We start from the raw sequence: 12,889 nt of genomic DNA on the forward strand, positions 1-12,889 counted from the left end.
GAAAACCGTTTATTCCGGGCCCTAGGAGGGTCAAACTGAATTATAAACCATCCCTAGCGCTGTTCTAAAAAAGACTCGATCAAATCAGGCTCAATGACACCTAACTTCCTCTGCTTATCTCGAGTGGGCCGAAGAAGACCTTCCACTTCAACCCCGATAATCGGAAGTGGGACCAAACTAGCATTCCAAGCAAGGCTCACAAGCACTTTTGGTGTGCGTTCAAAACGGTATTGGCATTTTCAAACTCCATACTCTTGACCAGAGCGGCGGACGCATTCTGGAACAGTGCCCTGAATGTGGTTTGAATAGCGAAATGACTGGGATGGCCCTCATGAAATGTATTTGGAATGCTTGGGAGTGGTAGTATACCGTGGGTGTGGAGTTCTTGTTTTCTTCACACCGCCATTTCCATCATATCCCCAGACTCTGTCATATCCCCGGTTTAAGTATCCGCGCGGAATTCTGGATGTGCCATCAGATTTCGTCGGCAGGATATATCGATCGACTTTTTTTAGCAAGCAGGATCGAATAGTGAGCCGATCGGACAACTATCAAAGTATTCCCTGCTCAATGTTTATATATCAACTATTCGGTATTTAGTTCCCGAATTCTTAGAACCTACGGGACTTTGTCCGTCAGACAGAGTCTGCCTCATCCTATTCCGACCTGCATTTTCCCACCGTTAATTTCGCAAGGAGGGTGAATTACCCTATGGTTATGGCTCAACCTACTTCAACTGTTTGACACGACATAAAGCAGGGTCCAAAGGGGACTGGCCCTGGTGTGATTTATCACCTGTTTGACACGCAGTTCAATGTAGAAGACTCCGCAACCAGGGACTCCGCCTTGTACACCATGATCTCGCTTGTGCGTCGCTTGTCAGACTAGATGCAATCTTAGGAAATAATCAGGTGCTGTATAATTAGTGACAGCCGCACGGACTCGCTCAGACTTGCTGGAAGAACGAAATGGCAATGACTCGGAGCATAATTACTATTCTAACCAGTGTCAAGCGCACATTGTCATTTTGAATTATGAATTAAGATATGATCCTAAGCAAAAGGTCACGAAATCATGCCAGAGCAGATCAGCATCGTCGGGTCTGTGTATTTGGTTACCGCACGATTCAATAATATATAGAATGACGCGTAGTCGGTGGTTGAGGAATTACTCATGCTTGCTCAATGCCTGAAGCTGAACTAGCTCGGCGCTGTACATCAAATGTTAGCACCTGATCAGAATGCCAACCAATCTACTCACTATCCACCCTTCAGACGTAATCTGAACGCGATCGGATCTATGTCAGCGATCGTGTCCACTGGTTCAAGAACGCTACATACAGTTGGTCGTGAGTTCCGACTTCCGCAACCCGTCCACCCTTGATGTAGAAGCTGTGATACGCAAGGTCAGATCGAGCGAACACAGAAAAAAGTATAGCTTCATACATCTTATCTGCATCTTGGATAGTGGACAGGCGATGCGCGATGGCAATCGTTGTTCGCCCCTTTCTTGCGTTATCCAACGCCTTGTGATCAGGTCAATACGACCAGGACTTAATTCTAATTAGACAAGCTGATGACGAACTTGTTGTACAACTTTCTCCGAGTTGGAATCCAAAGCTGACGTAGCCTAGCCAGCATCAATGCCAATGATCAGAGCAGATCAATCTTTAATTTCGGAAACAAGAGTTGACGAACCTCGTCCAGCAGTAGCACCTTCGGGTTTCTCAGAAGAGCACGCGCAATCGCGATACGTTCTATTGGGTTGACTCATGAATGAAAGCTGCGTTTCCCTTATAAGCTAAAATCACTCACGTTTCTGGCCACCTGAGAGTTGGGAACCTTTTCCACCGACGTTAGTTTCGAATCCATTTGGAAGGCCATTAATGAAGTTGAAGATGTTCGCTGTATGATGGAATGGTATTGAGCACATTCTTCGTCTATAGTTGAATTTCATTTCAATCAGCTCACCATCTCGGCAAACACGCTCTATTTCTTCCTGCGTCACCTCCTCTACAGGCTTAGTAGCTCCAAGAAGAATGTTGGATTTGATCGTGCCAGCATATAAGGTCTACAAGACATATGGTCGTTAAAACAAGGTCTAGATGCTCCATCATAAGGTGACTCACAGGCTCTTGGGATACCAAAGCCAGATGCTTCCGATAATCCTGCACATTAAGCTCGGATATGTCGTTACCTAGACCAGTTCTTCAACACCCTACGTCTCTGTGAGCGAGCTTCAGACGCTTACCGTCCAACTGCCAAATGAGTAATTCGCAAGTTACAATGAGCGAACCCGGCAGACTGAACTTGAAGCGTATTACTCACGAGAATCTTTCCTAGAGGATACAGGCTGAGCTAGAGTATTGATAACAAGAAGCAACATCCAACGTACCACTGAGAGGATCATAGAACCGCTCGATGAGCTGGATACTTTTGGTTGCAGAATAGTTTAGAAATGATCGTTGAACAAGAGTGGAGGATCTTACACCGTACTCTTCCTGTAAAATATTTCAGCAAAAGAAAACGCATTTCACGAACGGCACTGACCCGGAGCCACTAGCGCCAACAATGGCAACATACGAACCCGGCTTAATGGTCAAATTCAGGGACAGGAGAACGCGAACACCAGGTCGAGTAGCTAACAGAACGAAAATTAATATACTCATTACTCGCAATAGAGAGTGAACGTACGATATCTAAAATGCACATCCTTCAGCTCAATGTGTCCAACCACGGAGTCCAACTTCTTCCCATCCGGTGAGTCAGCATCAATAGCTGGAACAGCGTCGATGAGCTCCGTCATTTCAGTTGCAGCCTGTTTGGCCGAGGACACATCTGGAACATAGCTGAACATCTAGGAATCCCAACCCCAAATAAATCTTAAAATGCACGAGAGGGCTGTCTGACAAACAGAACCCACATTCCCTGCCTGAATTGATCCGAAACTAGATAGAGAGATATGGATAAGAATCAACATGACGATTATTCAGAACGTGAAGTCGACATACGTGACAGACATCAAACCTGAAATAAATTTATTAAAATGAGCGAATCACTCATGAACAACATTTACGCACAAATGAAGAACGACTTGGTCGAGTATTCGAGGTCTAATACTAGCCACGAACCATACCAAAATACCTATGTACACAATGAGTGTAAACATGAGTGGATGGGAAACATGAATCTACGAATAGCATTCGCTCACCAGAGCAATAGCAAAGAACGACATGGCTTGAGTGATGGAATACAAACCAGTAGCCGAAATAGAAGATCGATTCGAATTCTGCAAAGGTATCTCGAGACTCTTGTGATATTCCTCACAGCAATCCTCTTCACGAGTCAACGAGGCCACAGTTCTAATAGCCCCGGCTGCTTCGCAAGCAACCCGCGCCGAATCGCTATGCGCTTCCACGTTTGCTTGGTCCTTTAGAACCACAACGCGCTGCACCGAGGCGGCGTCAGACAGTGTGAGAGGACATCCAGGACAAGCAAGTGGCGTACCAGCCGAACGTAGCCAGCACTAATGACGAACGGAATCATCACTACCCCTAAGAGGGCAAGCTTCCATCCATAGATAAGGCCAACAGTGACACCCGACACAAGGGTGGCGCAACTTTGAATGATCGCACCAAGAGTCACACCCGCAAGCCCATACACCTAATGGGACGGAATGTCAGTAAAGCGCCGCCCAGAAAAACGTGCGCAGCATGCTCCTCACCTTTTGAGGCGCATCCGACAAACCAGCGACAAGTCCGCCCGTCTGAGCGAGGTAAGCGAGGTAACACACTCGTTAACGCCAAGCGTCGGACATAACAAGAAGGAACTACTCATACCGAATGGCGGTCCTCATCGAACCAAGCGACTATTCAGAAATTATCACAGTCAGGACACATCTACCAGCAGATCAAATGACAGGTTACATACTGTCATGTCGCAAGATGGCTCTAAATGACAACGTTCGCAACTTCCTAGTCAATCCCAACGCCCCCTTGGAGAAGCAGTAATTCTGCGCTCCAAATGTAACTAGATTGCATCAAGAATCAACATGCCACCGCTCAACCATCAAGGTGAGAAACAGAGAAAGCGGGGGACTTCGACACTCACAAGCTGAGAAAAGAGCAATAAGGAAGAACCAGAGGGAATTTCTATCGCCTGGTTTCGAAGAAGGTTGGCATCATGTCAGGAACGAAAAGAAAAGAATTAAGTTAAGGTTTGAACGTGACTCACCCGCATGCCGGAAAGCTGCACGGTCTGTGTTCTGGAATCCTTGGATCGCATAACCAAAAATGATTCCAAAGGCAGGATAGATGAGTCCAGTAACTATCCGTCAAACAGAAACCAGGACATGAGCATAACTTTCAGTGAAAAAAGAAACTCAATCCCAAACCAAACATCCAACTCACGAATGGCGACAACGGTTCCAACAATGTAAACCCCATAATTGTCCTTATTGATACGACCCATCCTTTTGAAAAGAAACCAAAAAGAGTACTCTTTCTCCGAAGAATTCTTCCTCTCGTGCCTAGACTTGAGTGTCCCACTCGAGATAGAATGAGTAGTGCTGACGCGACTCAAGGGAACCTCCTTCTCCTGTAGTTCCTTCACTTCTTCCTGCGTAGGTTCCACTCCATGGGCAGCGCCACCACCAATGACATCCCCAGTCTCCAACGCCTCCGACTCATCTCGCTTTTCTTCCCTCAACCCTTGGGCGTTCACAAGACGAGCATACGTTCCATCCTCCCTCTGAAGTAACTCATCATGCGTTCCATATTCGAGAATTCTTCCTTCTCCCATAACGTAGATGCGATGAGCATCTTTGATGGTGGATAGACGGTGCGCGATCGTTATGGTCGTTCGACCTTTGGATGCTTTGTTGAGTGCGTCCTGGACAATTCCCTCGGATTGGGTATCAAGAGCACTAGTCTATAAGGTCCCGGGGTTCTGTGAGAAGGGTAACGAGTTTCGGAGAGGTAATGGGTTCTTACAGCTTCGTCTAGAAGAAGAATGGGAGGGTCGCTGACGATGGCCCGAGCAATTGCGATACGTTCTAGCAATGATCCCAAGGACGATAAGTACACATTAATATTCCTAGCGAATGCGCATGGATTGGCTTACGTTTCTAAAACGGCAAAGTTAAGCCATCAGACATGAATCGAAAATGACCACCCGACATACCTGACCACCAGAAAGCAAAAATCCACGCTCTCCAACCATGGTATCATAGCCTGTCAAAAAGGAACACACGTCCCTAATCAGCCGCTTCAAACAAAGCAAAAAGGCATCGACTCTCGTACCATTCGGCAACTCCGAAACGAACTCATCCGCATTGGCTACAACACAAGCCTCCCTAACCATCTTATCCACCGCCTCTTCACTCAACTCTCCACCTTCCCTGTTTCTCATCCCAACCAGTCCATATTTAACATTTTCCTTAATGGTAGTCGCGAACAAAACGGGCTCCTGACTGACAAGCCCCATCTGGCTCCTTAACCACTTGACATTCAACTCCCTCAAACCGATTCCATCCAACCTCACAACGCCTCCATCCCCAAGTCCCTTCTTTTCGTTGACAGTACTGCTGGAACCGCCACCAGTAACACTGTTATTCTCATCCTCTTCCTTTTCCTGTACCTGCTGCTCGGTCCTCTTCCTGCTCCCCACCTTCCAATCCTCAGGATCAGGATCATAAAACCTCTCCACAAGCGAAATGATCGTAGATTTACCCGATCCAGACGCACCAACGAGTGCAGTCGTCGTATTAGGCTCGAACACCACGGAGAGGTTCTTGAGAACGGGAACATCGGGGCGAGAAGGGTAGTGGAAAGAGACATTCTCGAAGGTGATTCGACCTCGGACGAACGAAGATTTGAGACCCGCTGGAGAAGCAGAGTCTATTGGGGGACTAGTGTCGAGAGATTAAGGAGTTAAGGATAACAGGAAAATGAAAGGACATGCACTTTGGCACGATTAGGAGAAGCACTTACACTCTGTCGATGGTGGCGAAGATCTTGGCTGCTGCCCCTCTGGCGTGGGTAATAGCCTGCACCTCCGGCGCCATCAACGCCAATGAAAAGGACCCAATCATAATAGCCATGAGTCTAATTTGAAATGAGAGAAAATCGATACTCCCCGGTCCTAGCAAATAAGATGGTTTTTTTGTACTCACACATTCACAACGATCCCAACGTCCGCCTCCCCCCTCAAAACAAGCGTCGTCCCAAATGAAAACGCTAACCCATACGACGAATAAAGCAGGAAGAAAAACACTCCATACCCAAGACCCGTCACCACCCCTGCTTTCAAACTATACTTGAACGCCTCATCCACATGAACATCATATTTTTTACCCAAGATGAGTTGAGTCGAGAAGGAATGCGCGGTTCGAACGGTCGAGATGACTTCTTCTGCGAGGGATCCTCCTGTAGCTAATGATTCACGGGATTTTCTACGTACGCGCATACGCAAAGGTGGGCGTAGGGGGATTGGGGATCGTTAGTTTCTGGCTGAGGGATTGGGCTGAGGAGGGAAAACGTACTGTATATACTTTGTGACAAAGTTCTGCATCAAGGCGCCCGTAATTGCGATACAAGGTAAAATAGATGAAATCGCTAGCGAAAGTTTCCATGAACGGGTGAACGCAACTGATAAAGTACGAGACGAGAAGAGAAGAGAAATATGCGGTTGATATGACAGCGAAAAAAAAGGGAGAGGATGTCCAGTGAGTTTTTAAATCTGGGGTTTTAGAAGAAGGATTTCACGACTTACGAATGATTCCAGTGAAGAAAGCTCCTATAAAACCAGCAACGAGGGCAACCTTCTCCGATATCCCTTGCTGTATCAAATCTTCCCCAAGAAGAAAAGTCAACGATCTGCATGCAAGAAACGGAGGGCTGGGAGAAGAAGAGGATAAGGGGGGGAAAGTCCAAGAAACGTACGGGTATCAGTTTGAATACGAGTGGCCACTTCTCCTGCACCGATATTATCGAAATACGCGATATCTTGACGGAGGATAGCTTGGAGGTATTTCTCTCTGATTCTTCTCGAGTTCACTTCGCCCGTGTAGACCTGAGATAAAAAAATAAGTCAGTGGACACGAGTTCAAATTCCAAATTCTCCAGTGATAATGATAATATACACAAATAAATATAAAGAAAGAGAGGGAAGGAAATCGACTTACCCAAGTAATCATATAGACATACGAACAAATGAGTATCCCAACTCCAATCAGCGCCAAAAAAAGGGTGTCCATCGAAGCTCGATGTCTAAAATTATCCCTCGCTTGTTGGAATTTCCTAAGATCGTCTGGGGAATTTGCACGAGCAGCTACTGTTTTACCGAAATTGACGAAATTGTTCGTTAGGTTCCCGAAGAGGAGTGCCATGAGTGGCTAATGAATCCATAGGGGAAGATACGGAAGTGAAAGAAGTGAGCGTCGAATGATTGTTTGGTGTTGGGGGTATGTGGGGGGGTGGTAATGATGGGGGTGGGGTGTATCCAGGCAAAAGAAAAAGAAAAAGAGCAGTACGTTTAAACGACAGATAGCACGAACACGGGTATTCTACATACCTGAGCAGCACCCGCAGCAAGAGCACAAAGGATCCCGATAAAATCCAAGAACAATTCCCATCTGGTAGAAAAACGAAAGAGCGCGAAAAACGAAACAGGTCCAGCCTCCGTATTGTTATCCCCTAGCCCCCCTTTACCCTTGAGATCAATAACGGATACTTCAACATGATCAACACTATCAACCGCCGCCGCGACCCTCCTCTCATCGTGGTTATTATCAGGGCTCCGAGAGGAAATTGGAGTTTCAGTTGCAGTGGTAGGTATGGATCGGGTGGGTGATAGCTGTAGACTGGACATTTCGATGGAGCCAGCGCTGGACATCCTCACCGCCGATGTAGCCATGGTTGCGTCTTGTTCCCCTTTTAAACCGGAAGCTGCTCAAGGAACACTGTAGCGGGGAGCAGGAGGAAACTAGTTCCCTCATCCAGCTCCATAATCCGTTGATGCGGCCAGGGCGACTCGATATTGAGACTTGTTGCAAGGCCCCTTGCCATGCCCGGCGCGGTTCGTTCCGGACCGTGGGTTTGCTTGCGCGGGCCCCGAAGCAGGTATGACATTGACAGGAAGAACTGGAACTTCCCAAGCAGGAAACCCATTTACGTAATTATGCCTCCAACGTAAAATTTACTGACGAGGACTTCTCTGCACGATCGAGCGCAAGAGACCAACCAAACCAATTACGCTGAAAGATAAGTATTACTTCCCGTACATGTGCCCGCTTACAATTAATTCATATGTGTCCCGGCACAAGTCGGTGGGCGAAAACAGCCGACTTTTCTAATTCTGATCTCCAACTCCGTACGTCAAGCGACTGGAAGATTGGTCTCCCGACAAGTCGATCGGGGATCATCAGTCCTTCATGCTTGAAACCGGAAAACCCCGGCCAACTGCCTTCAGGTTCTACACCAGACTCCAGAGCTCAACCGCAGCGTGCTTAATTCGTGTCGACAGGTTCCCCATGGAAAACTCCCGCTGATTGAATTGAGATATGATGCCTTCCGCGTCAAGACACTCTCCACGCAAATCCGGATCAAAAATTCAAGCCAGATCCACGCCTCCCTCCTATTGAAGAAAATGGGGCGAGGACCTGAACAGCTCTCTTCCGAGTGCACTGGTCATCAAACAAACAAGTTGAGCTCCGAATGGTTTCAAAAAACCGTTCCCTTCAGAATCGACAACATATATTTCAGTCGAGTTCACGGCGCCTTTGTAAGTTGGTAGAGTGGAATCAGATACCCGAATCGGCCAAGTGGCACCGCAATACTTTCTAGACTCAATCATGACCATTTCCTGATGCGTAGCTGCCTGGAGCACATCCCGTTGGCCGCGCGCCATCCTTCTACCAGGGAAGCAGTGGGGATCGAGACCCTGTGAGAACTATTTGGCGCCCAATACTTAACCTCTCCCAACGACCGAACCGATGTTATTTTTGAGACAGATTCCCGATGCCGTTCAACAGTTATGAGGCCTAGCCACAGTTAGAGGAACGAGAATCTAGCGATTTTCCGCTGAGCTTTCCGGGAATTAGGTCTGTGCGTTGTCCTGGATGAGGCTATAACCACCCGCAGGAAAAGAGCCATTCCAGGCATTGGATACTGAATAGTGAAGGTGAAGGCTTTTGGCATTCCACCACAATCGAAATAACGAGCTTTACGAAATGCTCATCTCCATATAAGTCACACCTCGAATCGTTCACATCCACTTTTCTCGTTCCCTTAGCCTCAGTGTCTCAGTCTAAACGTCTCTCCAATCGGCATGTTGAGCGCAATGGACAGTATTGTATCATTCCTTCCACGTCTCCAGCTGCAACTGTACTTACCGCTTTTTTGCCCTAAGAAAGCCCCCTCCGAGTCATCCCTTCGGACTCGACCTCCGCTGATCCTGGAACGTGCACAGGCATCGCTCCTGTATTAAGTCAATGCACTTCCTGGATACTCGCGGATATCCTCCGCGTCCCCACAATCGTGGTGGTGTGCCACACACCTGCCTGACACCAGCCAGGAAATTGGTTGGGATCGATAAGGCCCATATGGGATTAATGTGAGGAGCAACGCTCAGCCCGAGCTTGGGACGGCAGACGTTGATTTTGATAGTGGAATGGCGCCATTGAAACATTGGCATCGGCATGAGTACCCAATAAATTCAGTTTCACTCCAACATCTCCTCTTTCAAATCTTCCCTGAACGTGCACGGGAATCTAAGGTCAAATCGGCAAAAAACTATCCGAAGCAGAGGTAGAATTAGGACTTTCAGGACCGCGAGAGTACGGTTGCCGCTCCCCAATATCATTCGCCGTATCATAAATACCCCTGGAACGTTGCAATGTGCTCACATGCTGGGAATGGATTATAGAATTAATTGGAGTCTATGACTCTGCATGGGCCACGCAAGCAGCCTATTTCGCGCGCAACTAGCCATTGCTCTGTCAATTCCTCTGATACTCTTGTGGTCGAGATTTCGGAACAGAGGGCCGGTAACTCTCTAGATTTGTCTCTGCCGCAATTTCGCCAAACCTAAAAGCTGACATATTTTCCAGACTTTTACTTTCCGACCACAAAGCTTCGCGGGTTGTCTTTTCCGGGCATCAGGTGGCCAGGAAGCTGTCATTTACTTCAACCAACGTTAACATTGCGGTCCTACACGCAACGCTATATAAGCCAGTATGACTCTTGATTCACTCCGTCACAAAATGAAGACATTAACCGAGGAAAGAGGAATTACGGACATTCATTATGGTATTAAACAATCTGGCTGATGTCGACAATGATTGGGGCTTTCATCTTTCCCTGGATAAGAAATCGAGTTCCATCTTTACTAGCCTGGGGAAGGTAAAACCTGTATTGCGTAGCGTCATTAGGGGGTTTCACGATGAGCTAAAGTGGTCCTAAACTGGGATGTAAACTAGACTTAAAGTGACCCGAGTTGAGGGACAGTTAAGAGTTCAGTTTAGATGGGAGTTGAGAAGCATTCACGATGGACTGTCCCAAACTAGTCCCAAACCCGCCCAACACTTGAGGCCACAGCTGGCTCCTTATCACCGACACCACGTGGCTCTAAATGGATTATGTAACTCATCGCTGCTGCCGTCCAACATGCTGAACTCATTCAAAGGCCAATGATGCCGACTCTTTGGTGGCATGTGGAAACTATTTCTGCACACTGGGCCCCTGGTATATCAAGCATCGGCACTTTGGAGTAGGGTGAGAGTGATCTCCCTGTTGGATTATGAGTCACCAGCTGCTTCAGCGATTCCACCTCCATTGTAATCCGGTCTCTCCGATGCATCTGTGCACTATCCAACCCTTTGCATGGTATCATATATACACCTAATAATATTTGTCACTTATGGCCACTGCCCTTTGCAGTCCCACTTAAGTCCCCCACTATAGTGCAAGTGTAGCCGCTGAGCGCTAACACCTTACCAGGCTAGTCATAGCAACACTCCCTGAACCCACTTTGGAGGCACAAGTTATGAGCAATAGCTTGAATTCACAGTCGGTAGCTAAGTTGATGGCATGATGTGGTGGGGTGGGGTTGACTGCAACAACGGTGCTGATAGTGACGGAGAGACTAATTCAGTGAAGGATCTGTACAGTTATCTGAATGGACATATGTATACTAAGCCCGAGTTTGGGATTTGAGTTTGGACTACTCTATATAGAGAGAACCAAGTTGAGGGCAGCTGGACGAGAATATAGTGGACTCTTAATTAGGAAGGTATTACCACTAAACAATAGTAAATACATGCTTCGAGGTTGTTCCTCCAACACACCCTCTCAAACGAAAGAACATGTAACCATCTAACATGAATCCATGATATAATGAAACCGGTGTGAAGAAATTGACTGAAAAAGAATGGAATAAAATTGAATGGGAATGGAGTGGTGAAGGGAATGTGGAAAGGTGAAATCCAATGGATGCGTGATCAAGGGTGCTAGTCCAATAATCAATGGTGATTGGTTGTCTTCCAAATCTGAGTGGATGCCATGCCAGGCAGTCGGTGGGGTGAGCCTTCTCAGCAATCCCGGGTGTCCAACTTGTCCAAAGTGTGCATGAGAATTAATACGATATTTGAAAGGGGGGGATCACCCTCTGAATCCACAGTGTTCCATGGTAAGGCAGTAAGGGAGTGGCCCCAATGGCCTGCTGGTGCCAGGTGCAAGGTGGGATTGGGTTGCTGCCTTTGAGCACGCGCGATTGGACCGTGGGAAAATGAAAAAATGGTGACGTGGCAAGGAAGGGAAGGGAAATAAGAGTGTTGCATGCCTGTCTGAGGACTTAGAGCAAGGAGAGAAGGGGGGGTGCCAATTACTGCCTTCCAGGACTTCGAAGGGGTGCCAAGTCCGACCTTAAAGATGGGCGCCAGACTGGACTTGTGGGCCCAACACAAAACTTGAATGCCACACACCAGCCTTAACAGTGGGCGCCGGGTTGGACTTTCGAGCCCAAACAAACTTGAATAATTGCCACACACTGGCCTTAATAGTGGGCGCCAGGCTGGACTTCCATGCCCAAAGACAAACTTGAAGGATGCCGCGCACCGGCCTTAACAGTGGGCGCTGGGCTGGACTTTAGTGCCCCAAAACAATGCCGTGTAGGACTTAAAAGGATGCCTGGTGTACAGGACTTAACAAATGCCGCATGGGACTTAAGATACGGGGGATTGCCCCTGCCTCCGCTGAGGACTTATGGAGGTGGTCAACTGCACTTTGACCAACTGCCGCGAGAGTCGGGCGGACTTCCTTGATACCTAAGCTTGTCCAGGCGAGCCGCCTGGGCTCATAACCTATAGAGAGAACCAAGTTGAGGGCGGCTGGACGAGAATATAGTGGACTCTTAATTAGGAAGGTATTACCACTAAACAATAGTAAATACATGCTTAGAGGTTGTTCCTCCAACACTCTAAAGTACAGCTTTGGCCTTCAGAGGCCTGTTTTCGAATTTAGCTAAACTGACAGTTTAGAACCAGTTCTGTCCAGTTTAGGTGCAGTTAAGGATCTGTGTTATGGAAATGGGATTTTCCCATTTTTAGCCTCTTATGGGCTCTATGCAGTACAATATCACGTGACATGTAAAGAGTAACAACCTAACCAACTATTATCACCCAAAACACCCGATGTCTATGTTATTGTAAACCCCACTGTTACAACATCTGTTACATTAATTGTAACATCTTCTCAATGTCACGGCCCCCTCCTGCACCCGGACGCTATAGAAATGGGCCAATTAGGCCCCATTTTTATAACAATCTGTCAGGGCACACCTGCCTGACCCGGGTCCACCCGGACCCACCCGGCCACACCACACCCGCTCCCCGC

The 12,889-nt window shown here is 47.5% G+C and overlaps 1 protein-coding gene across 1 annotated transcript; it reads right to left on the reverse strand.

The window, feature by feature from the left end:
* Positions 1-1,171: 1,171 nt before the first annotated feature.
* On the reverse strand, positions 1,172-7,868 carry EI90DRAFT_3014718 (multidrug resistance protein 1; the record flags this gene model as incomplete). The annotated part of the gene is made up of 38 exons (XM_039056813.1): positions 1,172-1,210; positions 1,261-1,297; positions 1,341-1,391; positions 1,446-1,525; positions 1,585-1,629; positions 1,698-1,756; positions 1,815-1,904; positions 1,971-2,070; positions 2,129-2,196; positions 2,251-2,257; positions 2,328-2,338; positions 2,395-2,432; positions 2,489-2,500; positions 2,550-2,640; positions 2,694-2,856; positions 2,923-2,947; positions 3,011-3,026; positions 3,080-3,143; positions 3,211-3,447; positions 3,507-3,662; positions 3,724-3,765; positions 3,839-3,867; positions 3,930-4,028; positions 4,110-4,157; positions 4,233-4,325; positions 4,409-4,928; positions 4,991-5,052; positions 5,121-5,124; positions 5,181-5,230; positions 5,300-5,907; positions 5,990-6,103; positions 6,172-6,430; positions 6,459-6,508; positions 6,541-6,613; positions 6,771-6,848; positions 6,941-7,070; positions 7,183-7,392; positions 7,572-7,868. 38 exons carry the CDS (start codon positions 7,866-7,868, stop codon positions 1,172-1,174), a joined length of 4,155 nt encoding a protein of 1,384 aa, XP_038918722.1.
* Positions 7,869-12,889: the final 5,021 nt, after the last annotated feature.

Source organism: Cantharellus anzutake, assembly GCF_015039405.1.
Source record: "Cantharellus anzutake strain C23 chromosome Unknown EI90scaffold_13, whole genome shotgun sequence".
Taxonomy (NCBI): Eukaryota; Fungi; Basidiomycota; class Agaricomycetes; order Cantharellales; family Hydnaceae; genus Cantharellus; species Cantharellus anzutake.